At 42.4% G+C, this 27,023-nt stretch overlaps 1 protein-coding gene across 2 annotated transcripts in view; it reads left to right on the top strand.

Annotated features, from left to right (window-relative positions):
- Positions 1–27,023, top strand: part of KIAA1217 (KIAA1217 ortholog) — a 152,122-nt gene that overhangs the window by 98,272 nt on the left and 26,827 nt on the right. For both annotated transcript variants that reach the window (XM_008581007.1, XM_008581008.1), the window contains 3 exons: positions 7,030–7,079; positions 11,542–11,708; positions 22,672–22,847. In XM_008581007.1, coding sequence (XP_008579229.1) covers positions 7,030–7,079; positions 11,542–11,708; positions 22,672–22,847 — 393 coding nt within the window. The remainder of the gene's footprint in view (positions 1–7,029; positions 7,080–11,541; positions 11,709–22,671; positions 22,848–27,023) is intronic.

The raw sequence follows: 27,023 nt of genomic DNA, 5'->3' as shown, positions 1-27,023 counted from the left end.
TAGAATCCTAAGTTGGGTCACATTTCAGACATGATATTCTTTGGGTGGAGGGTGTAAGGAGAATGGATACCCCAATGTAACAAGGAGTGTGAGTCTTCTGAGACCCCATTTCCTCCACCTCCTGAGAGTCCATTTGGCTTTGTACGTTCCCTAAACTCCGCTTTGGCTAGCTTCCTGTGTTTGAATTTGTCAGCAACTTTCCTGCTTCGGGGACTTTGATTTGCTGTTTCTTCTGTCTGTGTGTCCTTCCACCAAACCTGACTGACTCCTCTCCACCCTCAGGGCTTTACCCAAATGCCATCAGCTCAGGGAGGCCTTTCCTGACCACCATATTTGAAGTTGCAATACCCCCCAACCCCAGCCATACACACACATATATAACAGGTATAATTAAATACATAAATAATATATGCTACCTATATATATATATATATATATATATTTCTTTATTTAGTTTATTCTACCATTACCTTCAGCCCCTAGAATATAAGTTCCATGAGGACAAGCCCTTTGTTTCATTCACCACTATATTCCCGGCACCTTGAACTATGCCTGGCACGTGGTTGATGACCAAGATATATTTGTTGAATGAGTGAATTTGAAGGGATACAATAAATCCTTACACATCCGTAATGATTTACAGTTATGAAGTTCCTGCATGTGCATTCTCATTTGCCCTCATTTCCCACGTTTCTGTCGGATGACAACCTTAGGGATAAGTAAGGCAGTTGTTATCCCACTTTGACTGTTGAGGAAACTGAGACTCAGAGACATTGAGTGACTTGTGAGTGGACATTTATATCTCCCCTTGGGTAGCTGTTAGTCACCTCGAATTCGGCATGTTCAAAAATGAACTTCTGTCTTCCCCATCTCAGGTAATGACAACCTCATTCATGCAGTCGCTTAGACCAAAAACCTGTGTGTCATCTTGATTGCTGTCTCTCCCACCCTATGTTTGGACACCCAGAGAATATGGTTAGATCCCGACTCTAGCCATTGCTGAACCCACAGCTGCCCCCTGGCCCTGGGCACCACCATCTCTCACTCAGTCTTCCACAATGGCCTCTAAGAGGTCTTCCCACTCTGTCCTCGCCCATCTTATGTCTGTTCCCAACAGAGAAACCAGAGCGATCCTGTTAAAATGCAAGTTCCCTTATGTCCCATCTCGGTTCAGACCTCTCTGATGGCTCCATCACATTCAGAGTCACAGCTAGAGTCCTTAGAATGACCCACATGTAGTGAGAAGCAGGGGAGATGTGAGATGTTAGACAGACCGATGGACTGAAGCAGCAATGAGGAAGACAGAGTATATCCAGTCTTCCTGCTCACTCCACGAGCAAAGGGCGTGGGAGAAAGAGCAGCCTTCAATCACCAACTTCAGTGTCTCCTCAATAAATCTAGAAGTTCTGATGAGAAGTTAAATTTATTGGGAGTTTTTGGAACAATATCTTTAGCTATACAGCCTTTTCACCAATAGGTTAACTTTGGGCAGAAATAGAAAGATCATTGTCCAGAGTCATATCTGAAGCTTTACCACAAATGCAGATCATTTGAATTCCAGTGTTTTGTTGATCTCATCTGAAAACAGTGTCTTTAATGACTTTGATTTTTTTTTTCCCTCATACCAAAGAATCAGGACATGAACAAACAAGGGCATAGCCTAACTTTAAACCTGTTCACTATTCAGTTCTGGGAAATGCCTTCAGCACTGCTAAGATAAAAGGATTTTAGTTCAGTTAGATTTCTCCCAGAAAAGAAAAATAAATGACATTGCAAAAGGAAGGCACTGCTTGGTAATGATGATACTTGTTCTTTGTTGTGTCTGCAGCAGCTAACACAGCACCTAGCACATAGTAAGTGCTCAGAAATATTGGTTGACTCTTTCGTTGACCATTTATCACTTTCTGGGAGGAGAGAGATGAGAGGGAATGAACAGGAACAGAAAAAAAATCACAAGATATTAGCACTGGAAGCAAGTTGAGGGACTCCCTCAGACTGCCGGCCCTGGTTACCGTAGTTGTTACTATCCTGTGCCACTGGTTTCCAAAAGTAGTAACTGTTTAGGAAGGTTAATGCTTCTGACTGGGTGCTAACCACATCTGCTCAGTTGGCTGATTTCAGCCAACTCCTTTTGGATATTTGAAAACATATCCTTTGGGATTCATTCTAGGAGAATTGCCAGACTCATACTTGTTAGGGCATTGACTTGTTTCTTAATAGCCATTAATTTGCTTAGATATACAATGGTAAGAATTTAATTCAGGCTTCATGAGGCCTTGGTCAGTACAAAGTCCCTAGTCAAAAAATGTTGAAGGTGGGGCCGGCCCGGTGGTGCACTCTGTAGAGTGTGGTGCTTGGGAGTGTGGCAGTGCTCCCGCCGAGGGTTCGGATCCCATATAGAGACCGGTCTGCTCACTGGTTGAGCGCGGTGCAGGCGCAACACCGAGGGTTGTGATCCCGTTGCCGGTCGCGGTACGGGCACAACACTGAGGGTTGTGATCCCGTTACCGGTCACGAAAAAAGACAAAAAAAAAAAAAAAAAAGGAAAAAATGTTGAAGGTGAAACTTAAATCAAAAAGTTTTATAAATGGAGTCACTGGCTAAAAATAGCCCCCTAAACCCAGATTTTTTTTTTCTTTCCCTAATGCTCTGAAGACAGAGAGCAGGCCACCAGCAGTATGGGTTCTGCTCCATCGGCACAGACAGACGTGGGGTTTGCAGGAAAGATGCTTGAAGCAGTAGGTCTTTATCACTGGGATCAGCACTTCCCCTGAATTTGACTTGAATTTTTTTATTAATATTACGTTTGGGCCCTGAGAAGATCCATTCATCCAGGCTGACTTATGGTACTAAACGAGTAGTTAACTATTTTACTAATTACATAAATATGGTTTATGGGATGATATAAAATGGTTTATAAAATCATTTTTTAAACTGTCTTTTTCAACAGTAATTATGCCAGTCCTGTAATACCTTAAAACCAAGCGATATTGGCAAGAATCAGCCTGAGCATCTTTAATATTCTGATGATTATCATGCAAAATTGCCACTGCAGTGCGATGATGGGGTTGTGTTTAATTTCTCTTCTTCCGCTGCATTTCTCTTTTTTTCCCTTTCACATTAAAACATATTTCATAACATTTCATTATGGGAGAAGGCTGCATAAGTTTCCAGTTGCAGTAATTTAGTTAAACCGTAAAATTGTTTCCAGATTTCCAGCCATGAAATGGAAAGACAATCTTATTTATGAATTTATAAATCAGATAATCTTCCTCAAATGAATCCTGAAACCAGGAACACTTTGGTGATTAAATAGGAGGAAAAAGGTTTTCTCATTACCATGTGTCAAAAGAATTGTATTTTTGGAAAGTGGTTTTGGCCCAGAGGGTGGAACATGCGTGTATCCTCAGTTTTCCGTATCCTGCTGCCCACACCGTGCTCAGACCCTGCTCTTGCCTGGGTAAGGGGACACAATCACTCTCCCTCTACCATCAAGTTCAAGTGTCGGAAACTCCCTGGGGAGGATGTCACGTGAGCAGCTGCCTGACTCAGTATCTCTGATACATCATATCTTCTTCCCGGTGGCCCCCACCAATGACATAGCCTGTACAAGCCACCTAGGGGCATTCACTTGCTTCTTCACAGACACAGAAAGGGCAGTCAAGCACATAGATACCCAGACTGGATACAGGGCTTTTGCTCAAAGCATCAAACTCCCATTCCAGGGAGTTCTGCAGCTATGTCAATATTAGCCCTGAAGAACAGGGAGAGTGGGACACTATGTAGGGGTCGCCTTTCTCTGCATCTTAAAACCATGAACTGGAGAAAGCCCAGGGAAGAAGCCAGGTACCCACTGCGCCAAAGAAACTGCCAAGTGCACGTCTGAAGCCCTGTGGACTCCCACGTTGAGATGAGCTAGCCTGCGCTGTGACGTTCTGCAATTCTAACCACCATGATGAGGCTGAAGGTCAATGTCCTTTATCAGGAATGATTTGGGTGTTTTGTTTCAGTTTTTAATGCCACTGCTCTCTTTTATTGGACAAGGTAATGAAAGCTGTTGACCAGAGAGGAATCAGAAAGAACACTGGGTTAGCCCTAATCAGCACTGTGCCATGGCCAGTGTTGGAATGCCAGGACTCCCTTCCTCCTTTCCCTCTTAGCAGATTCTCATTTATTCTCTATAGCCATAGATTTACCTATTTCTTGCATTTCCTAATATTACTGTTTTCTGTGTGTGCTTAAGTTGTCACCATGCCCTTCTATCCCACACTTCAGTAGCACAAAACCCCTTAAGCTGCTTCCTAACCAAAGCTACGTAGACACTAAAAATGTCATCCCACTTTTTTTAAAAAAAGAACTGTCTTTTGCATTTGCCTAGGATTAAATAAGAGCAGTAAACCAGTACATGTCAAGGTAGTTCTCAGTGCAGCTTCACTCAGGGTTGTGAGCTTGACTTTAGCATTGCCATGGACAGAGCCCCTATGGGATGAATGAGGGGCTGGACAATTTTGACCCAGTACTGAGCATTTCCCCAAGGAAGTCATTCATTTTCCAGGAGTTCATGTGAGTCTGTGTCTCCTATGTAGCAGGCAGCACAATCATCCACCACCCCCATCATTTCTGAGATGCCACTGTGACTTGGGTTGATAAACTTGGGATTTCCAACGGGTATGTACTAACTTGCTTTCCTTATCTGAATTTCTTACTAATTTTTCTCTTTGGCACATGGATCATTTTATGGCAAGAAGGAGGCCAAGAACACAGGTATGACTGAAAATACTCTACAGCTCAGAGGTTTAGCATCCACTGTTATGCCTGGAAACATTTGCAAAGTCACTCTGTGGAGATGCATTTCTACATCACCGTTTGAGATTTTCTTTTTTCCACTCTATTAGAACAGAGAGATCATACTATTAATACTTAACTCGGTGTTGTTTTGCCCCTTGGTGGGTTTACAATCATTAACTATCCAGACTACGTAACTTATGTGACAGTATTGTGACAGAACCATCCATTTTAAACTAAAGGAAATGCAAGGAATTCTGAAGTCAGGAGCTTGTAGTTGTGAAATCAAGCTTAGTGTTTCGTATAGCACTAAGGGTTATATTCCAAAGGCAAAACTCAAGACCAGAAAGTTGTGTGTGGACAAAATTACTCTTGAAAGTCCTCTTGATGGCCATAAAGTTGAGGATACAGATATACCATCTCTCAATAAGCCCAACTTAACCAGTTGTTCTTTTCTAGGAAAAAAATAGACCACCATTATTTTTTCTGTTGTGTGGCAGATAAGGTAGTTGGCTTATATTTAAGAACCATGATGTATGAAAATGCTATTTTTAGCACAAGAATCACCACTGCTCATACTACTAGTGACCTCTGGGACCGAAACCCACAATGAAGAGCACGGTCACTTCTTTTAAGCTTACTCTAGGACACCTGCTCATAGGGTACAGTGGCAAGCAAGACCTTCTCTCCCTTCTTTTGCTGTTTTTAACTATCAAGTGCGTGTAACTGAATTTACATGATGTAAGGTATGTGATGCCTGTCTTCACTCAGTCAGTTGCTGTTGTCCTTATAATGCATTGAAAATAATGCTAATAGTTCTGTGAAACATTCATTGTCTGAGGTCCAGAATTGGAAGCCTATTTCAAATGCCAGATTGTGATATAGCATCAGAGGGCTCTCAAGAGAGACATACAGTGTCTGTACATAATTAGTAACTGGGGGAATTTTTCATTGTCTTGAGATGACCAAGTTGTAGGGATATTTGTTTTCTAGCTTGATCTTGTGAAAGCCTCCAGGCTAAAGTTCCTATGACATTAGATTGAACATCATCTACCCCCAAATCAGACAGTGCTTTCAATCATATTTTTCCACGGTCATGATAAGAGACATTTGTTTGTGTCGCCCTTGGGCTGTAAACCAGTGTCGTTACTACACACACAACAAACATCTCCATCATTTGCACCCAAACCAGTGAGCAGCCTCCCAGCTGAAGAGGACAGCTTACATGTGTGTGCCACTAGGTAATGAATACCTGGCCTCAGACATCACTGGGGCTAGAGAGGAGGCTTTTGTGCAAGGTGGAGTAACGAAAGCAGGGCAGAAAGGCTCAAAAACACATGACGCACAAACAGAAATATTTCCGAGGGAGATGTTTTTTCAGTTTTCTGGGAGGCCTCTGCTGGTCTGAGCGTGTCTTTTTAGGAAGATCACTGGCTTCATACTGAACTCTGATCATCGAATCTTGATGTCAGCCGGAGATTGGCAGGCTTTCTCTGTTCCTGAGCTAGGTTGCGTGAACTTTGGCAGCCTGCTAGGTGGTACCTTTTATAACCCTCAGGTGGATCATTCACCTAGAAAAACCAGTCTGAAAGTCAATAGAGCTTTAACAAACAATTCTCTTGTTTTCCAGAGAGAGGATGCAAGCCATGGAGAAGCAGATAGCCAGCTTAACTGGGCTTGTTCAGTCTGCGCTTTTTAAAGGGCCTATTACAAGTAGTAGCAAAGATGCATCTAGGTAAAAAGAAGAAAGCAAACCAATGGAAAAATCATTCAATCTGTTTCTCTTTAATCATTAAGATAATTCATTCATTCAAATCTGTTTCCTTGTAATCATTTCAAGGCTGAAAATATTCACATCTCTATGAATCATGGGTTTTTGGTTTGTTTGTTTTTTTCTCCCGGTATTTCTTGGTCGAAGGTCACACTTTGGCCCAAGAAGGGCAAACGGGCTTCCTGGTGCATGTGGCTTCATGGACCACTCACTATGCAGTGCCTGCAAACGCCACCCGCGTGTGTCACATCTGCCATCACGTGAAAGTCACGAGTGTGCCTCAGCTGCTTTCTGCTCAGTGTCAGGTGCACCCCGGGAAGCCTTTTCCATCCTGGCCACATGTGGTGCTGATGCTAAAATACCTTCATTGCTTAATCCCATCACTGCTAATTGCTTAGAATAGTGAAGGGAAGGGGCAAAAGAAAACGGCATTTTGGAAACTGTATAGCTGACTCTCTTTTTCTTTTATTCAGCGAGAAAATGATGAAAACCACAGCCAGTAGGAACCACACAGATAGTGCAGGTAAGTAAGCTCTTCAGAGCTCTAGGAGGCCTGCAGGCTGCCTTGGATCAGCACTGGCTGGTTTCAGACGTATTTAACCTTTCCCTAAGTCACGTATTTGGTGTGATTTCAGAGACTTCCCGATAACTCCCTGAACCTTTCCTCCATACCTTTCCTGCTAATGCTGAAATTCCAGGTTTAGTTATCAGTTGGAGAAACCAAGCACTGTCCTCTCCCTTCAGCCTTCATTCATTCATTCACTTATCCATTTATGTGGCCATACAGCCAAAAAATGTTTAGGTGCCTAGTACTAGGCAAGGATAGTAGGTACGGTGGGCATTATTCAGACACAGGGCAGCTGCCTGCCTACAACTTAAAATCCTGTGGGAAAGATGGATATGGGACAAGTAATTTTATGTGTGTTGAGTGTTAAGAAGTGCAGGATAAAAAAAAAAAATACCAGCCAGTCGCAAAAAGAAAAAAAGTTTAAGAAGCACAGGATAAATATCTAACCAACAGGGCTAGCCTACACTGAGGACATTCCCCTGAGGAAGAGACACAAGCTGAGGCCCACAGGATGGATAGGGCTTAGGGAAGTGACGGGGGAGAGGAGCCATCTACGTCGAGGGAGTTTAGATGTTATTCTAAATTCAAAGTGAAGCCATTGGAAGGTTCTACACTGAGGAAGGACGTCAGGGCTGCTGCAATCTGGGAATAGATGAGAAGGGAGAGCTCTGATAGGGAGCGACCGGAGGTCCAGAATCTCCTTTATAAACGCCAGCATTCCCCCAAAAGAGGACACCATCTCCATCACCAGTGGCATTTACCAGTATCCAGTTCTACATGCTGAATGTCTTATCCTGCATCTCAAGGCAGCCTTTCTCAAGAAGATGAGGTCTACCCTCCCATGGAGTTGGAAATAGAAATCGTTAGCAGGGACACGTTCACATATAAATTGCACAGGAAGCATATGGAAAGTTGGGTGAAAGCCCTAATTGGGGGAAGCCACATCTACTAGTTTTGTGCGGCGTGGTAGTGTGGACAGAATTTGGGACTTAAGTGTAGGCTTCTGTTGGCCTCAGTTCTGCACTGGCTGAGCCCAGTTCTGCTATAAAGCCAGCAGGACGGCACATTCCTGATCCTGACGGGATGTGTTCTTTTGCTTATCGGTGGCCTTGGCCAAAGCCAGGGAATTAAGTTCATGGAAATTGCTACACTTGTCTTCACAGCAATTGCCAGTTTGTTTTGTAGGTATTTATTCATTCATTCTTTTTCTTATTTATGATAAACAACTTGGTGGGCAGGGTAGGGGGGAGTCTACTAGCCACTAAAGCCTTCCATCCCTCTGGACTCCGTTCCAGAAATGATTAGTATCTGATATAACTGTTCTTACTAACACGTTCATGCTCATTTATATTCTCCTTTTTTTACTTTTCACTCTCTGTGGAAATATAATACTAGGAGACGTTCAGTGAGCATTTACTATGTGCAGGCCCCTCTTCTGAGTGCTTTTCATGCATTAACTCACTATCTCCTGACTGCGGCTCAAGGGATAGGTACAGTTTTTATTCCCATGTCCCACAGGAGGAAACCAAACACATGTCCAACAAGAGACACACGTCAACATAGTCCACAGCCTGTCATTTTTACGTCATTCTTTTATGTTAAGATACCCCCGTCCCTTTGAAGATACAGAGGTTGTTTCATTTCTTTGTCTTGAAAAATGTTGTAAATGTCATTTTTGAATGTGGGGGAAGGAGCAAGTGTAATTTCCTTGGCTGTATTTCCCAGAATGGAATTAATAAGTCCAAAGGGACAAACAGTTTAGCAGCCCTGGCAACACGCTGCCAGTTTTCTCTTCTGAAGGGCTGAGCCAATTTGCAAAGCCACCGGCAACGTGCACGTGTTCTTGCTCCCCGTGTCTCTGCTGAGTGGCGACTTCTCATTCTAACATATCAGGGCAGATACTGTCCACAGGGGCTTAGTTGCCATAGCAGCCTTCCTTGTACAGGGCACAGAAATATATTAATTCTTCCAGAATCCTAGGAAGTATGCTACAAGACAAGAAATATTATCCCTGCTCTGTAGACAAGTAAATGGAATTCTATACAAGTCAAGGAACTCATCTGGCCAAGGGTAAATGAAAAAGGGAAACCCAGACTTCCTGGTTACTTTAGGAATATGTAGTGTGCTGTGGATGTCAGAACAGCAGGAGCCTCCCATTTCAAAGGCATGTGCTGTTTCTATATCATTTAACACATATAACCCTTAAGGAAGATGTTGTTATTCATTTTTTACATAAAAGGAAACTGAAGGTCAGGGAGGTTAAGTCACTCATCCAAAGCCACACAGCTAGTAAGGACGACAGCCCGTGTAGCCACCCTCCCAACCTATGTTCTTTCTATCACAACAGGATACATTTGCTTCACGTCAAATGTGCACTTAATAAGATTCATATTAAAATATAACTGACCAAAATAAACTACTTTAGAGGGCAAACTACACAGAAAGAAATGAGGTTCTGAGGACAATGGTGTTGACTGTCCTTTCTAGGCCAGGTGTGTGGGGAACAGAATGTGACTGCCCCTGTGTGGCTGGGATGAGCAGATGCCAGGTCTTGTGAATCTAATCTGAATTGAAACCCGTTCACCACTCAGGGTCCTCATGCTGCAGGTCCACCTCCATTCGTAGATTTCAGGGCACTTGCCTGTGGGTCTCAGCCAGCGGCTCTGATCCCCGCCCAGCCTTCTGTGCTTGCTGAGACTCTAGCTGCACTCTGCTCAGAGAAGTCATCGTCACAGCTAAGGCAGTGAGGGCTCCCTCTGTGCCAGACACTGGGCTAAGCAATCTACATATGTTAATTCTATTAACCCACACACAACGCCTTTACACACATTTTACAGATAAGGAAACGAGAGAGAGAGAGAGAGAGAGAGAGAGAGAGAGAGAGAGAGAGATATTAAGTTACTTGCCCAAGGTCACACACAGGGAAATAGATGCTGAGAGTGATTCTCAGGTTTCTGGTTTAAATAATTGAGTGCATCATAGTGTCACTGGCTAAAATCAGGCCCGTAGAGACAGAAAGGGGTTTGGGAAAGATGAGTGGAAGTAATGAATTTGACCTGCTTGTGGAAAAGTCCAGTAGTGACATAAGAGTATCGGTATGTGGAGCTGGAGACACAGATGTGGCAGACCGTGGCAGGTGGCGGTGGAGGAAGTGATCTCCCTAGAAAACATCCAGCGAGAAGAGAAGCAGACCCGGGACAGAACGTGCCAGGTTTTAAAAGGCTACCGAGGAAGGAAGTGGAAAAGAGACTGACCCCGATGGAGCGACAGAGAGGGAAGAAGATGAGCCAGAGGAGAGTTTCAAAGTGACTGAAAAGGAAAGAAGTGACTGACACAGCTCAGCATCACATTGAAGCAAAGTCGCCTCAGCCCTCGAGAGCATCCCTTGGGTTGACATGAGGTGATCACTGGCCACCTTATAAAGAGCCATTTCAGTGAATGATGAAGTTAGAAACCAGATGTAGTGAATTAAGAGGTTGCAGATGAAGACATTTTAAAAATTGAGTGTACATTTCATAAGGAAATTTGGTTGTGAAAGATATTTTTAAGCCAGTTATTGGCATTCCACTCAGGTAGTATGTAGCCATGAACCTGTCCTCCATGGATGCAAGACGCGCCTTCAGAATGTGTAAGGTGAGGGAGGGATAGAGAAGGAAGGTGTGCCTTCACTCGGCTGAGGAAGTAGCGGAGCAGCTCTCATTACAAACAGGAGGCGGCTGGCTAGCGCGGCCCCAGTTTTTGGAGAGATACCTTGATGATCTCGTTTGTTAAACAAATGATATTGTGTGGTACGTGTGTGTGTGTGTGTGTGTGTGTGTGCGCGCGCGCATGTTTGCCAGCATATACAACCGTGCCTGTTCCTCTGTGTAGGGGATGATGATAAAGTCACTTGAGTGATTCTAAAGGAAAACTTCCAATTGGTTTTGATCCCCCTCAGAATAATTGACCTTGGAAGGCACGAAGTTAATCCCAATGTGCTGCTGTTATTGGAGATGTCCTTGGGTATTCTTTTACTTAGTACCTTCACAGATGGAGAATATTCTTTTGAACAATTGCAGAGATGGCAAATCTTGCTCTTCTGAGGGTAATTTTTACTTGGGGGGGGGGGACAACCATAAATTTATAGATAAACTTACAGGGAAGTAGATAGGTAAATAGGAGCATTGTAGACAGCTTCCTTCATATGGCATCAAGCCATTACAAGTACATTACTGCTCTGTGCCCACCTTCCTATGGCACTAAACTTCTAGCATGTGATTCTTACGGACTGCATAAGATAACATTTCCTGATGGATAATTTTTTTTCATAATGAAGAAAATGGGCATTATTAGAGTTAGTAACCTGTACTGGGGTGGAACTTACTGCTTAGACTGTCCTGCTGTCATTCTTAAGTACTTTGCTGCTGTTCTCTCGTAGGAACCCCCCATGTTTCTGGCGGGAAGACCCTGGGTGCCCTGGAGTCCGCGGTGCCACCCAGCCAGCCTCTGCCCGCTGGCACCTCGGCCATCCACATGAGCCTGCTAGACATGAGGCGGAGTGTGGCCGAGCTCAGGCTCCAGCTCCAGCAGATGCGACAGCTCCAGGTACAGGCGGGGTTCCTCAGGCCCACGTCTTCTGCCTCAGTTGCCCTAAGTCGCCTTTCTCTTCCTCCTGTTCACTTCCTCCCACTTCCCCACCTCACTGCCCCTTCGCTGGGCTGTTCCTGCCGTCTTTTCCCGGGGGCTAACTGAAGACCCCAGAGTAGACCACAGAGGCATGCTTTCCTTTCTCACACTTGTAATCCTGGTCTAGAGCCTTTCGCTGCAATCGTAGTCCACCGATAGGCACTTGTTTAAACTGTGCATGCTTTTACACATGAAGAAATGATTCAAGGTCTGCTTTTGGAGGAGAGCCGAAAGGAGGGGAGCCCCATGGAGTCCTGACAGCCAGTCAAGGTGACCTGCTTAGAATGTTCAGGCTCCTTCCTCCCCCTCGTGAGCCAGCAACAAGGTGCGCCAGGGGCTGTGATGTATTCAGAACTATGAGTTTGGAATAGAAGATGAATTCATAAGGGAAAAAAAGCCACAGATAATTTTTTTAAGAAAAAAAATCTGCATTTTATTTATGTATTCCATAATTTTCTTACCCTTTTCCATGGTTAAGGAATATCTGAACTATATGGGAAACAAAGGGGAAGGAAATTGACCCTTCGTGTCACAATTCTTGGTCAACAAATCCCATAAATCTGACCAAGCAGAATAATTTGTCTCCTGGTTTGGATCATAAGGAGCTGGGGTTGTACATTTCTTTCTTTCTTTCTTTCTTTCTTTCTTTCTTTCTTTCTTTCTTTCTTTCTTTCTTTCTTTCTTTCTTTCTTTCTTTCTTTCTTTCCTTCTTTCCTTCTTTCCTTCTTTCCTTCTTTCCTTCTTTCCTTCTTTCCTTCTTTCCTTCCTTCCTTCCTTCCTTTCTCTCTTTCTCTCTTTCTCTCTTTCTCTCTTTCTCTCTCTCTCTCTCTCTTTCTCTCTTTCTCTCTTTCTCTCTTTCTCTCTTTCTCTCTCTCTCCCTCCCTCCCTCCCTTCCCTTCCTTCCCTTCCCTTCCCTTCCTTCCCTTCCCTTCCTTCCTTTCCTTCTTTCGTCTGTCTTTCTTTCTTTCTTTCTCTCTCTCTCTCCCTCCCTCCCTCCCTTCCCTTCCTTCCCTTCCCTCCCTTCCCTTCCCTTCCTTCCCTTCCTTTCCTTCCTTCCTTTCCTTCTTTCATCTGTCTTTCTTTCTTTTGTCTTTCTTTCTTTCTTTCTTTCTTTCTTTCTCTCTCTCTCTCTCTCTCTCTCTCTCTCTCTCTCTCTCTCTCTCTCTCTCTCTCTCTCTCTCTCTCTCTCTCTCTCCCCCTCCCTTCCCTTCCTTCCCTTCCCTTCCTTCCCTTCCTTTCCTTCCTTCCTTTCCTTCTTTCGTCTGTCTTTCTTTCTTTCTTTCGTCATTGTACTGGGGTACAGTTTGTTGTTTCAGTACATGCGTATATTTGTACATTTCTTTAGGATATCACGTGTTTGCTCTGTGTGTCAGTCTCACACCTTCCTGCCTTTGATGGCAGGCTGGGCACTGAGGATACAAGGCTGGCTTAGACTATATGGAGACATCCTCCTGACTTCAGGAAGTTCATAATCCAAACATTGCTAAAAGACAAACACACCAGGAGCCTGGAGTAGCCACCCAGTGTGGCGTCCTCAGTAGCCAGCAGGACACAACCTCCTGAGTTGGCAAGGTCCAATAAGGAAAGGGCTTCAAACTGCATTTCTCCTCTCCTTTCAGCACACTGGTGGCATGAGCCCTACATTTTTTTTTTACCACCTAATTAAGTCTAAGAAAGCAATTTCCCTTTGCCCTCTGCCTTTCAGAGAACAAACAGAAGGGCAGCTGGTTTGAGCAACCTGCCTGAGGCCCTGGCATGGATCCTGAAGGTTCATAGAACAGATCATGCTACTCACTGCTCAGAGCTCCAAAGGCTACTCTATCTCTCATGCAATGTCCCAGACACCGTGGACATCCAATGCAAATTCATTTAAATCCTCTTCTGAATTATATCATCTGTGAAGTTCCCCGTTCTTTGCATTAGCTTCTCCCTGCTTTGCAATTTTAAAGAGACTTTGCAATAAAATGAAGTGTTACAGGCTGGGCTGGGGTGGTTGCAGGGGTGACAAAGTCAAATGTCTTCAGTGTCCAGACAGTAACTTACAAGTGAAGTGGAGAAGGGACATTGGCAAATTGGCTCCTTTAAAGGACAGTTGCCACTCAGTTCCAGCTAGCTCTTAACCGGAGAGAATTAGAGTCCAGTGTTTCTAGATGTTTCAATATTTCAAGAGAATCTGGAAATATAGGTTATATAAGAAATATCTCTATTTTAAAATGTTGGAAATTAATTAAAACTTAATTATTTAGTACTTTGCAGGCCAAAGGACACATCTTCAGACTGTCTGTGGGCTCCCAGGTTCTTACCTGGGGTTTCTGGGGTCTCTGGAAGGGTTTTTGGAGGTTAAGCCCCACCTCACATTGCTCCTGCCTTTTAGCACCATCTGCTGGCCATGTGGAAATTGTGCTCTCTTCACATGAAACATACATGTACCATTTGTGTGGGGGTACCTAACTGCTCTCAAAAATGAGCATTTGTTGGTTTGGGGGCAGTGATGAAATTGCTTTAGCATAAATACCACACTGTCCCTGGATATCTTATAGGTGTTTGATACCAAGGCTCTGGTGTTTGTGTCTGTGGCATCACCCTGTTCGTGGCTGGCATTATTTGGGAGTCCAGCTGGCTTGCAGGGGCCCCCCACAACTTGCCACTCCTTGCAACCCTTGAACTGTGGCAGCTCAGAGCAGAACGGTTGCTTTCTCAAACAAAGAAGTTCCTTGGTCAAGGTCCAAGAATGCTATCTTAGCCACCCAAGTTCCTTTATTGCTTGCAGAACAGCTCAACTTTTCTGGCTTTCTGGGAATAAAGAATAATGAGCAAATGTGCTTTTGAGCTGAGAAGTTTGTGCAGTTCTAAACAGCAGACGCGTAAGGAAAGATAATTACTTTGGTTCCTAACCTGGCTGCTTTTGTTTCTACCTCTGTCTGTGTATTCTCTGTCCCATTCAGCTTTCCTCCCCCCTGTCTTTTCAGGCAGGAGTGTCTATTTAAGACAAAAACAGTTTAGAATAATTAAGCCATCTCAGCACCAGTTCTCCTTCAGCACATGTATTATTATACACCAAAAATGAAATGCAGCCCTAAAGTGATTATAAGTCCAATAATGGAGCTATCATTAGAGATATACGAAACTCTCCGGAATAGTCTCAAAAGAACAAAAATTGAATTAGAAATTCAAATGTTCTTTGAACTGTGTTATAAAATAGTGAAACTGAATGAAATCTTTTGTGGTTGGCAGCCGGCTCCAGTAATTAGATAATTAAATCATTGGATAATCCTAGACTGTAAAGCATATCCTAGTTAAGCATTTTATTTTCAGAATTGATGGATTATTCTCAGGAATAGAAATTTGATTCAGACACAGTGGGGTGGGTAGATTTCAAAAGGGCAAAAGGAATGTCAAGGGAACCAAAAAGGAGCCGAAGCGGAAGATCAAGAAAAGCAGTCAAAGCCTGTTCCTGTAATTCTCAATTTCACATGAATTAGCAGTCTAAGCATGGTTCTCAACCCTGGCTGCCCATGGGAATCACCGGAGGCCCTCAACAAAAATACCAATACCCAGGCGCCACTGCCAGAGTCTGACTTCATTGGTGAGGTCTGGGGATAGGCCCCGGTGATTCTAGAATGTTCCGGGGAAAGAACTTCTCAGGTATTATGAATGCTCAGTTGTGGAGATGCCTCCTGGAAATATTCAAAGCAGTCAACTATCACAAAGAGTGAAGCAGAAGTATCCACCACTCTGGAAGTGGGAAAAATACACCCATTGACTTAAAGCCCTGGCATCAAACAGTCACCCAGTGACTAATCCGATGTGTTCTCTGCTTAATTACAATTGGTATGAGAACGATGTGGAACTTTTATACTGTTGTGTTCTCATCCCCAGATAACAGTTGGGCTTGTAATTAGCTGGCAGCTCTGGAAAAGGGTCATGTCAAGGTCTTGTACCTAACAAATGTTCTCTTCAAAAGGATTATCTTTGTCCATTACCCTTCCTGATATGATCTAGACAAAGCCCACTTTTTCTAAATGGTGAGCGACATCTTTTTCCCAAAATGCCACAGTACTTGGATTTTACTGAGGTAATCCCATATCCACAGAAGTGACTGCACTTCTGTCTCTCTCTGTGGGCTGAGGGGACAGAGAAGCTTCTGGAATAGATGTTACAGGTTCTGTGGAGGCCAGATTAGACTTGGCCTAAAGAGAGAATGAATAACATCCTGCTTTTCTAATTCCCACGATTTTCTTCTTGGACCCTATCTCCTTATTCTATTTTCCATTAAATAAAAAATTAGGTTATTCCAAACTTCGTGTTACCTTTTTAAGACTACCGAGAATTTGCTATCTCCTCCCAGGAGAGGGATGAGGTAAAATATCAATGCAAAAAAGAAACCTAGCAGTAAGCAGAGCCCTTGTATATGAAATTATATAATTCAGCACCTTTCTCTTAATGTGTCTTTTCCTAAGACAGTGCCTCAAGGAAATGTGCCAGACTCTCATTTATCTTCTGACATCCAAAATAATGGTCATGAGAATGTGTATCCCTGAGAAAAGCACACTGGAATTTGGCCCACGTGGAACAGACCCTGCCAGGCAGAAATAAAAAGTGAAATGGGAGTTGGCATTAGGCTGCTATACAATGTACCAAACCCTAGTCAGATGTTCAAACAAGAGCTTGTCTAAGATGGAGTAAAACATCCAAATAACACATGGCTGTGACCAGGCATTCTTTGTCTTGTTCCTTAAAACCTGTGGAACTTACGTAGGTGGTCAGAAGTCATTCTGGTGTCTGGCTATCATCATGAAACTTCCTGATTTGTTGTATAACCACTGTGCAGTGTCACTGCTAAACAGCAAAATCAGTCCAATTATACTGTTCACCGTTGGCAAGACTGATACTCTTAGATTTTTACCTGAGAAATCAAGACTGAGTTTCCTAGTTTCTTTGCGAAGTTGATATGGATAACTTATTTGGTGCAATTAAAATTTTAATGGCCGAGAACATTGTTTCTTTATAAGTGTATGTATGCTGATAAAAATGTCAAGGCATTTTCAATAAATTATGTTTCCAGCTATGATAGAGTAACAGTAGCTCTACTTGTGTTTCCACTGTTCACAACAAGAAAACTGGAAATTAAGTAAATGCACAAACCAACTATTTTCAGACACTGGACAATAGACAACACAAGACTGTAATCCTTAGGCAAATGGAGACAAAGGAGGTGAAACCTAAATTAACCCAGTCTTCTGCCTGGAGGCACTTTTCAGATTGTGGTGCAGAAAGGGGTGGCTCCAGCAGCTCACTGACAGTCTTACTGAGTTGAAGAGATAAGATAGTTTAGAGAGCTGAAGCAGCTAGAATTTGTGAAATGGAACACCAAGTAGAAGAATGCTTTGCAAAGAAAGAACTACATAGTCCGTGGGTCTGTTATGGAATAATAAGCCAAGCATGTGTCATATGAAAGACCACTATGCATGGGAAAGACCACTATACACGGCAAAGACCACACGGGGGTCAGTAAGCAAAAAAATTCCCACAGCTCACACAGCCTGGGAGATGTTCATCTTTTGACAAGCAAGACTGAGGAGGCCTGCTGAGCACCTGGGCATTCAGTAGAGATCAGACAAGGGCTATGCCTCAGTCTTAGGACTCAAATAGCCCTAGAGTAAAGGATACCTAGATTCACCCTAACAACATTTAACAAAAAGCTACTAAAGGACAGAATTTATCCACAGGAACTGAACTGTCTGACAAGAACATCCAAAATCTGTAAAGGAAAACAACAAAATCCAAAACTCCATGCCCAATGTTCAATCAAACATTACTAGACGTGATGATGCTGAAAAATGTGACCTATAACCTTAGGAAAAATCAGTCAATAGAAACCCACCAGAAATGACAGGGATAGTGAGATCAACAGCAAGAACTCCAAAACAGCTATTATAATTATTCTCAAGGACTTAAAGGAAAACATGAACATAATGAATGAGACAAGAAATGGAAGATATAAAAACATACCCAAGTGGAGCTTTCAAGAGCTGAAAAAACATGATATCTGAATGGACATCAACAGAAGATTAGTCACTGCCCAAACAAAATATCAGCCAACTTGAAAACATAGCTATAGAAACAGTCCAATCTGAAGTACAGAGCGACAAAAGACTGAAGAAAATGAACTAAAATCTAGTGACCTGTGGAACAGTATTAAGTGGTCAAGGAGGAGGAGAAAATTATTTGAAAAGATAATGGCTGAAATTTTTACAAATTTGATGAAAGCTGTAAGTCTGCACACCAAAACAACTCAATAAACCCCTAAGCCCATTGTAGTCAAATTGCCCAAAACCAAGGATAAACAGAAAAATCTTAAAAAGCAGCCAGAAGGGTGGAAAAGAGACATACAAGGGTATTTTAATAAATTCATGAAAAAATAGAATTAAAAATAATATAAATCTTTCCATGAACTTTTTGAAGGACCCACGTGTTACGTACAGGGAAATATAAATAAGAATTAACACCAACTTCTCATCAGAAACAAAAGAGAAGTCAGGAGACAATGAAATAACATGTTTAAAGGACAGAAAGAAAAAACAACTCTTTCAGAAAATAGAAGACACTTCCCAACTCATTTTATGAAGCCAGCATTACCTTAAGAGCAAAACCAGACAAAGATACTGTAAGAAAAGAAAACCACAGACCAATATTCCTCATGAAAACAGATGTAACAAATCCTCAACAAAATATTAGTAATTGAATCCAGCAAGGATAATGTATTCTCAGATTTTACCCTAGGAATACAAGATTGGTTTAATATGAAAAAAAAATGTATTTAACCTTATTAATGGAATAAAGGCGAAAAATTATATCATTTCAATAAGTGCAGAAAAAGCATGTGACAAAATTCAACATCAGTGATAAAAACCTTCATCACTCTAGGAGTAGAAGGAAACTTCCTTAACCCAATAAAGGATGTCTGTGAATAATCTACAGAAAACATAATTAGTGGTAAAACACTAAACATATTTTCCACAAAATCAGGAACACGGCCAGGGAAACCTATTGTCACTTCTATTTAACACTGTACTGAAGATCTTCACAAATGAAATAAGGCTAGACAAAGAAATAGAAGCATACAGATGGGAAAGCCCAAAGTATAATTGGCTTTACTCACAAATAACATGGTTGTGTACATATAAAAAGGAATCTACAAAATATACTACTAGAAATAAGTAAATTCTGCCAGATCACCAGAATCAAGTCAATACATAAAAATATAAAAATTTTACAGTATCTGTACAATGGAATACCACTTAGCAATAAAAAGAATGAAACACAACAGTAGAAACACAACAACATGGCTGGATCTCAAAAACAATATATTGAACAAAAGAAGTCAGACACAGAGAAGTATATATTGTATAATTCTATTTACATGGCAGGAAGAACTAATCTATAGTAACAGAAAGCAGACTGATGGTTTCCTTGGTCTGGGGGGTGGGGATTGATTGCAGAGTGTCACGAAGGATCTTTTGGGGTGATAAAAAAATGTTATCTATGGTTTCGGTGGTGATTATATCAGTGTATATATTTGTCAAAACTCATTGAACTGTGCAACTTAAAATGGGTATATTTTATAGTGTATAAACTATACCTCCATGGAGTTGATGTTTTTAAATGATTAAAATGTAGGCCTCACCTGCTAAGCAAAAATAAACTTAATGATTGAACTGCTGACAACTAATTAACTGGAAGCATTTAGGCAGATGCTGATCCACACCCTGTCTTCAGCATTTCTTTTCACGCTCTGCTGGGATGAGCAGGGACAGTCCTGCAGCCTGGAGACAGTGGCAAGAACAGGCACAGAGTATCTAGGCCAATGTTTATTCCTACATGATTCACTCCTCACCACCCATGTGCCATCCCTCTGCTAGGAAACATCCCCTCCTTAGTACCCTCAGCTGGGTCCTGCGAAGCCCCTCTTGCTGGGAAGGAGGATAATGAAGCCTAGACCTCAAGGAGAGCCTCCTCCCGCCCAACTCCCCAGAGGAGTAAGTCAAGTTGCATTTCGACATCACGTGCTATTGTATTCTTCCAATATATCCATAGTCTTCTCAGAAATGTTATACTGAAATTCATTCATAGAGCAAGTGTATGTTAGGGACTTGCTGTGTGCCAGAAACTATGCTTATAGCTGGGAACAAAACAGACATGCTCCCTGCCTGCATAGAAGAGCAACTTAGGGTTGAATTGAGAAGACCTGGTTCTGATCCTGACTGAGACCTAGAATTGCCAAGTGACACTAAATAAGTCACTTGACCTCTCAGGGCTGTACTTTTACCATCTCTCAAATTTCAATGTTAAGAATTTTAAATATTCTGGCAATAATTTCTAGCTTGATGACTGTTGTTAATATCTTCTGCTAACTAGACGACAGCTTTATTTGAGCTTGTTTCTTTGTGGGATTTAGACAGAAGGGTTAGGGGCAAAGGGCTGTGCTCTATAGCTCCTGGCACAGTGACATCATCTGTTCAAGAGCCCTTTTCTTAAACATGATGCCATTTTTGGTGGCAGATCAGAATAATCTGAGGAGCTTTTTAAATTCCCAATGCCCAGGCTGCACCTTACACCAATTAAATGAGAATCTCTCAAGAGTGGGACCCTGGCATTGTAACTGTCAGACCCATTTAATGATCTACTTATTTGTCTCTTGCATACCTGTTACCACCCATTCTCCCTCCCCTTCAAAGGCAATAGCTCCGTGGGATTTGACACATGGCATTGAATTTGAGCATACTGTTTTGATAGCAGGTAGTTTTGCTGTGTGTATTGAATTGATTGATCTATGCAGTGCTGACTTGTAGACCTGCCACAACAACCACAGTCAGAGCAAGCCAGGGCATGAGAGCTGAGCCTAAAGCATCTTTGAGCCCTGGGACACTGCAGATTTTAACCATTTCAAAAAGAATTTTGGATTCTCCATTGTTCTCTGTTACTATCAACGATACTGCTTCCGTCAGTTCATTCATTCAACAGTTATTTACTGAGTTTATGCGAGGCATGGTGTCCTGGAAGCACAGTGTCCTGGATACTGTGCAGAGCAGAAATTCACCAGGTGTAGGGAAGAGCATTCCAGGAGGTGGGAATAGCAGGTGCAAAGTCCCTGTGGCAGAAAGGATCCCAGCTAGTCACAAGAACCAAAAGGATGTTGGTATGGCTGGGGCAGAGAGTGCCACGTGTGTGCAGTGGCCATGTGGAAAGTGGCCAGAATGCCTGACACCCTGGGGACAGGCTGTAGCTGCAGAGAGCATGGGAAGAAGTTGTGCTCTGTGCATGGTCTCCAAAAATGGTATCTTGCAGCAATATATTGACTGACTGACTGTGGTTTTTTTCAAGACCACAGTAAAAAGACATGAGCAAGAGCAGACTGAGCACATGATTATGAGTCAGAGAGAGAAAGTAACCCTGGAGGGACACATTTTTATTTGGTTCCCTCCCAGACAAAACCACAGGCTCCACCCCCAGGTTTATGCTCCATGATAACAGCAGCTGGTATGTGCTCAGAGCTAGGTCTACGCCAGACACTACTATAAGCACTTTATTTTATTGTCTCGTTGAACCTCCATGACCAGCCTATGAGCCATGAACTGTCACTACCCTTTTTTATGGATAGACCCAGAATGCCAAAGCTACAGAGTGGTAAAATAGAAATGGAAACCAGGCAGTCTCTCTCTGGAGGCCAGTCATTCATTGTTGATGTTGGAACCTAATGGTGGCTGTACTGGTGGCCCCTGTTGAAATGTTTTGTCTTTATTCAGAGAAAATGGAGCCATGATGAGGTTTCAAGCAGGTGGTGACATGGTCAGATTGCATATTCCCTCAATTTGCACAGGTAGCGGACAGTCACCAGAGACATCCTCACTCCCATGAGGTGATATATGGTGGTTATAAAACAGCCCCTGAAACCAGAAAACAAATGAAATTTGCTAATTGAAATTTCAGGGGAATTTTAGGCTTATAATAGATGTAATATAATTACCACTATTGAGGCTGATTGTGTGAATTTACTTGATGGATGTGCTCTTAGAAAATTTTCTTGCCCCAGGGACTCAAGTGTTTGACTGGACTCTTGTGAAGCCTGAATGCAAACTCCCAGGTCCCATACTGTCTATGATGAGAAACAAGAATGTTCTGGAAACTATATGGAAATTGTGGGCTTCTGTAGACACGTCTACCTCAAACCCAGGGAAATTAGCAAATTGCCAAGAGCCTTGGCTCACCTGGAATCATGGTCATTGCCACTGTCAACATCAAGTACAGGTTTTAAGGTTCTGTGATTCGTTGGTATTTGGTATATGGAACCACATTAGTAAGAGGGACACGGATTCTCTTTTCAGTGATAGTCTGAAGTATTTCATAGTCAAATCAACATTTGCTGAGTACCTATTCTATACCAAGCAGTATCTCATTTTATCTTCAGAATAGCCCTGCCAAGGAAAGTGGATCCCCCATCGTTAGAGATAAGGAATCGGAGACCAGGAGAGTCTCAGTAATGTGTTCAAGGTCTTGCAGTGAGCTAGGGAGAGGGTATTGCTTCCATCCAAAATCTACTTGGCACCAAAGCTGGTGAAAAATATGTCCGTGAGAGTTTATGCCTATTGTTCATGGTGCACTGTGCTTGTATAGAAAGGATCTAATTTTTTGCAGACACAGACATGAAAGTCTGGTTGTCACCCAGCTGCTAAAACTCAGATGTTGACTGAAGAAGCAATATTACATACAGTCTTTGCTCCTGTTCCTTTCTCCCTGAAATAAAAAAAAGATTCTCCAAAGCCACTTCTAAAGACTGCCAGGCAGGCAGACCGCATCGAGGTTGATTTCTTTTGTTCCACAGCTGCAGAACCAGGAGTTACTGAGGGCGATGATGAAGAAGGCTGAGCTGGAAATCAGTGGCAAAGTGATGGAAACGTTGAAGAGGTTGGAGGATCCTGTGCAGCGACAGCGCACCCTTGTGGAGCAGGAGAGGCAGAAATACCTTCAGGAAGAAGAGAAGATTGTCAAGAAGTTGTGGTGAGTGACAGTCCCTTGTCACATGCTTAGCTGTTTAACCTGAAAAGGAAAGTTGTCTTTGCCAACAAAGAGGCCCTTCCCAGTTGTTCTCCCCCTCTCTCTGTATTGAGCACCAACTGTGTAGAAGTTAGAGTTCTGCTGGTTCTGGTATCTGTGGACACTTAAGCATCATTCAGCAATCCTCAGGTGACTGAGCTAATCTGTTTAAAAGTTGCTTTTTTCGGGCCGGCCCGGTGGTGCACTCGGTAGAGTGCAGTGCTTGGGAGCACGGCGGCGCTCCTGCTGAGGGTTCGGATCCCATATAGAGACCGGTCCACTCACTGGTTGAGCGCGGTGTGGGGCGACACCGAGGGTTGCGATCCCGTTACCGGTCACGAAAAAAGACAAAAAGGAAAAAAAAAAGTTGCTTTTTTCTAGTGCTCAGCAACACATAAAATTAGAAGGTGTGAATGGCAAAACGAAATAATAAATGAGGTCTGTATTTAATCTCAATAAATTAAAACTAATGGCCAAAATAACACAGCTCTAAAATTATCTTCCTATTATTCAACTGCAGTTAAAATCACAAAAGAGAAATTTAAATGTAAAGCGTATCTGATCCAGAGTGAAAGATGCTTCCTTGGATGTTATGAATGTTATTTAAGGTTCTTACTGAAAGTATCTATCAAGTCCTACTATTGAAATGAGCAGAGTTTTATTACTCCCCTGTCGGGTGGCAGGCACATCTTTTATGTTAATGTATGTTTTGTTATGCAACGAAGATTTATCACAAAACTATTTCACCTTTTAGTGTAATGAATAATCATTTTTCTGGGTTCCTCTAGAGTTGATAACTCTTTTGTTTCCTGGAAAGCTTAGATCTCCCCAGCTGGGATTGTGAGAGAGCAACTTGCAAATTATTCTTGTGACCAGAATGGCCAGAAGTCCCCAGGACAGACAGTGTTATGTCCTGTCACTGATCTCATATTTGAGCTGTAGCTTATACCCTGAATACCAAGCCAGTATGTTTGATTAAAATTAGAATGGCCCTCTGAGCAGTCTGGAGAAGAAAAATCAATTTGAGTTATTATTTTCCTAATAAATTAAATTATGCCACTGTTCATCCAAATCTCAAAATAAGCTATTTTGCTTCTAAAATTTTACTGAGTTCATACATTTATAGACAGAGTTAATCACCTGCCATGAGTTGGTAAGGCTATTATCTGGCTGAAATGTTTTTGGTGACAGCCCAATTATCTCAAACTAGGTCTCAAGATTTTTCTTTAAAACTTCTCTAAAAATATATTTCCTTTTAGTAATATTTGTGTAAGTTTTCTAATAAGGTTATATTTAAAAAGTGAATTTCCTGCCTTTAAAATTGTTTGTATTGGTTAGCTGAGATAACTCGTGCTTCCAGCCTAAAAAGCCTCCTTTAATCCCAATAAGATCCTGAGGCTAGTAGCTTGGCATAGGTATGAGATAGGAAGGGTAATGAACAAGCATGTCCTAAGAGGACTTTGTCTGGTTGGCTTTGGACAAGTTGAATAAGATATGCACAGGGCCTCTGGGGAACTTCTAGCAAATCAGAACATATAAATACAAGTATAGCAGAGAAGAGGTGTTTTACATACAGGTGCCAGGTGAACCTACAGAAAGGAGAGACTGCTCCTGACCCTGGGATCAGGAAGACTTAATCTGAATTAAGTTATTCTTCATGAGCCCCACAGGCTAAGCACAGTACCATGTACATAGTACTTTCAAAAATTTTTTGTTGTACTGAACAGAGATGGCCTTAATGACAGGTGGGATTTCATCAGTAGAGGCTAGAGAGGGAGAGCTTTCCAGGCAGAGGAACCGTGTGAACCAACAAGCCTCTAAACCAGGAAAATGCAGGACATCCTTGGAGAACTGGGGGTAGTCCAGTCAGGCAGGAGACTTAGGTGCAAGGTACTAATGATGTCTCACATTTGGGATGTGCCATTCCCATTAGCATGGTGCTTTCCTGTATCTTAGGCCGTATTCAGGCCTTGCATAACTGCTTGATTCTGGTCTGGCCTGTGCTTACTGAGATTGGAAGATCATGTAACAGAAACCTGGATTTCTGGCTTTTCATGAAAGTTCCGGGGTCCAACCCCACATTCAGAATTACTCTGGCTGGAGCATAGGAATCTGCGGTTTATAAAACTGCACATGTGATTCAGAAGCACCTTCACATTTGAGAGTTGCTTCCCGGCAGGAGGAGGAAGTCACTGAAGTCATTTGATGAAGGAAATAACAGTTAGAGCTGTGTTTCAGAAATGTCCCTCTGGTGGTCATGGACAGAACTGACTGAGAGGGAAAGAGATTGGCATCTGAGAAACCACACTGGAAGCTACTGTGACAGTCCAGATGAAAGTCAGTAAGGCCTGAGCCAAGCAGTAGAAATAGAAATTAAAAAAGAAATCAGATGCAAAGTGCACTAAGGTATAATCACCTAAGACTAGGTCTCAAAAGTCTTTAAAAATATAGATCCTTTTAACAGTGTTAGTGTAAGTTTTTCTTATACCTTATGTAAGGTTGCAGGTAGGTTAACTGATTGGATAGCCAGAAATTTTAACTCTAGAACATCAGGAGAACAGTAATTTCTCTCTCTTTCTCTCCCTCTCCACCACGCCATCTCCTCCTCCTCCCTCTCCTTTCATCATTAAAAAATGAGTTCCCTTGGAGAGTATTTAGGCAAAGTTGCTGATGCGCCATTCAGAGGGCAGAGACAAAATTTGGATTTAAAACTATAGAGAGAAATTGGGTTACGATAATTTTTCTTTCTTGGTTTTCTATATGGAAATAATAGTTGGGCTTCTAATAACAGATGAAATATATCTTAACAAACTATATGATTCTTTCTAGCAAAGGTATAATGAAAAACTTAAGCAAATAGAATGCTATAAACTGTGAACATTGATATTTTCTGTTTAGCAAAGCTGGTATTTCAAAAGTCACTGATTATGATATCAAAACTTTATTTTCAGTATTCACTTTAGCTTCATTGTCTCTTTTACAATTTTTGAATTAAAAAATTTGATCATTATCTAAAATAGATATCAGAAACATATGAACAGAAATAACAATTTTGTGTGCAATACTATCAGTACATGTTTGTTTATATTTCGTGGTCAACAAAGGAAAGCTGTAAGTTTAAGGGTCTCTTGCAGTGTTATGAAATCCAAGAGGCAGACTGTGTAGAAGAGAGTAAAATAAAATATTAGGCAGACTGACTTTGGGTCAGATAACAGCTCCTTGCAGTATTAATTGCAAACTGACTGGCTTGCCAATTGTCAGTGGATAACGTGTGAATCTTGATTCTTCCATCAAAGCTTGGAAGGACTGCACGGTGGGTCCCGTCAACACAGGAAAACAATTCTGCTGGGGTGTGCAATGGAAAAGAACTTTTCCACATAAAGTCACCATGTTGGGAGCTATCATGAGGGACGGCACCCCGCCTGTTCACCTTAAGAATGCAGTAGCTAAGAAGTTCCCTGCGGGTGTCTTCACATAACGCAGTCCCTCCCGCGCTGCCACGCGATCCATAGCTCCATCCACTTGCCCACCTAGCGGAAAGGCTCTTCCCGGGCCATCTTGTGACAGATGACACTGTGCCTGCCTTTTTCTCTTCCCACTGTCTGCTCCACACTCAGGGCTCCAGCAGCCAGAATCGCTGGAGTGTACTGCCACCTAGTGGTTCTTCTCTCCCAAAGTTCTTTTACCCAATAATCCTTAAGAGAGGTTTTCTCTGGTTGGATTTGCAGGAAACTGAAATGATGCAAATGTGTTTAGGATGAGGTGAGTGATGTGCCCGGAGGCAGGATGTTGTTGTCGTTTTAACAACATTCAGCTCTGTGCGAGCTGGCATCTCTTCTACCCCCACCCACCCCCACTGTACACACACCCCAGAAATCAGATCTGTAATCATTTCTTTCTTTGTAGCTTGGAGAGGAAAGAGTCAAATCTTATTGATGGGACAGTCAGTACAAGCCAGAGGTTCTCAGTCAGGGGTAATTTTGTTCCCCTTCCCTCAGGGACATATGACAATGTCTGGAGTAATTCTTGTTTGTTACAGTTTGGTGGGGGAAGGAGGGCATTACCAATGGCATCTAGTTGGTAAAGACCAGGGGTGCTGCTAAATATCCTATAATGCACAGGGCACCCCCCCCCCCCCCC

This window comes from Galeopterus variegatus, unplaced genomic scaffold (assembly GCF_000696425.1).
Source record: "Galeopterus variegatus unplaced genomic scaffold, G_variegatus-3.0.2 Scaffold2233, whole genome shotgun sequence".
Classification (NCBI taxonomy): Eukaryota; Metazoa; Chordata; class Mammalia; order Dermoptera; family Cynocephalidae; genus Galeopterus; species Galeopterus variegatus.
This window is presented reverse-complemented; position numbering and strand designations above follow the sequence as displayed.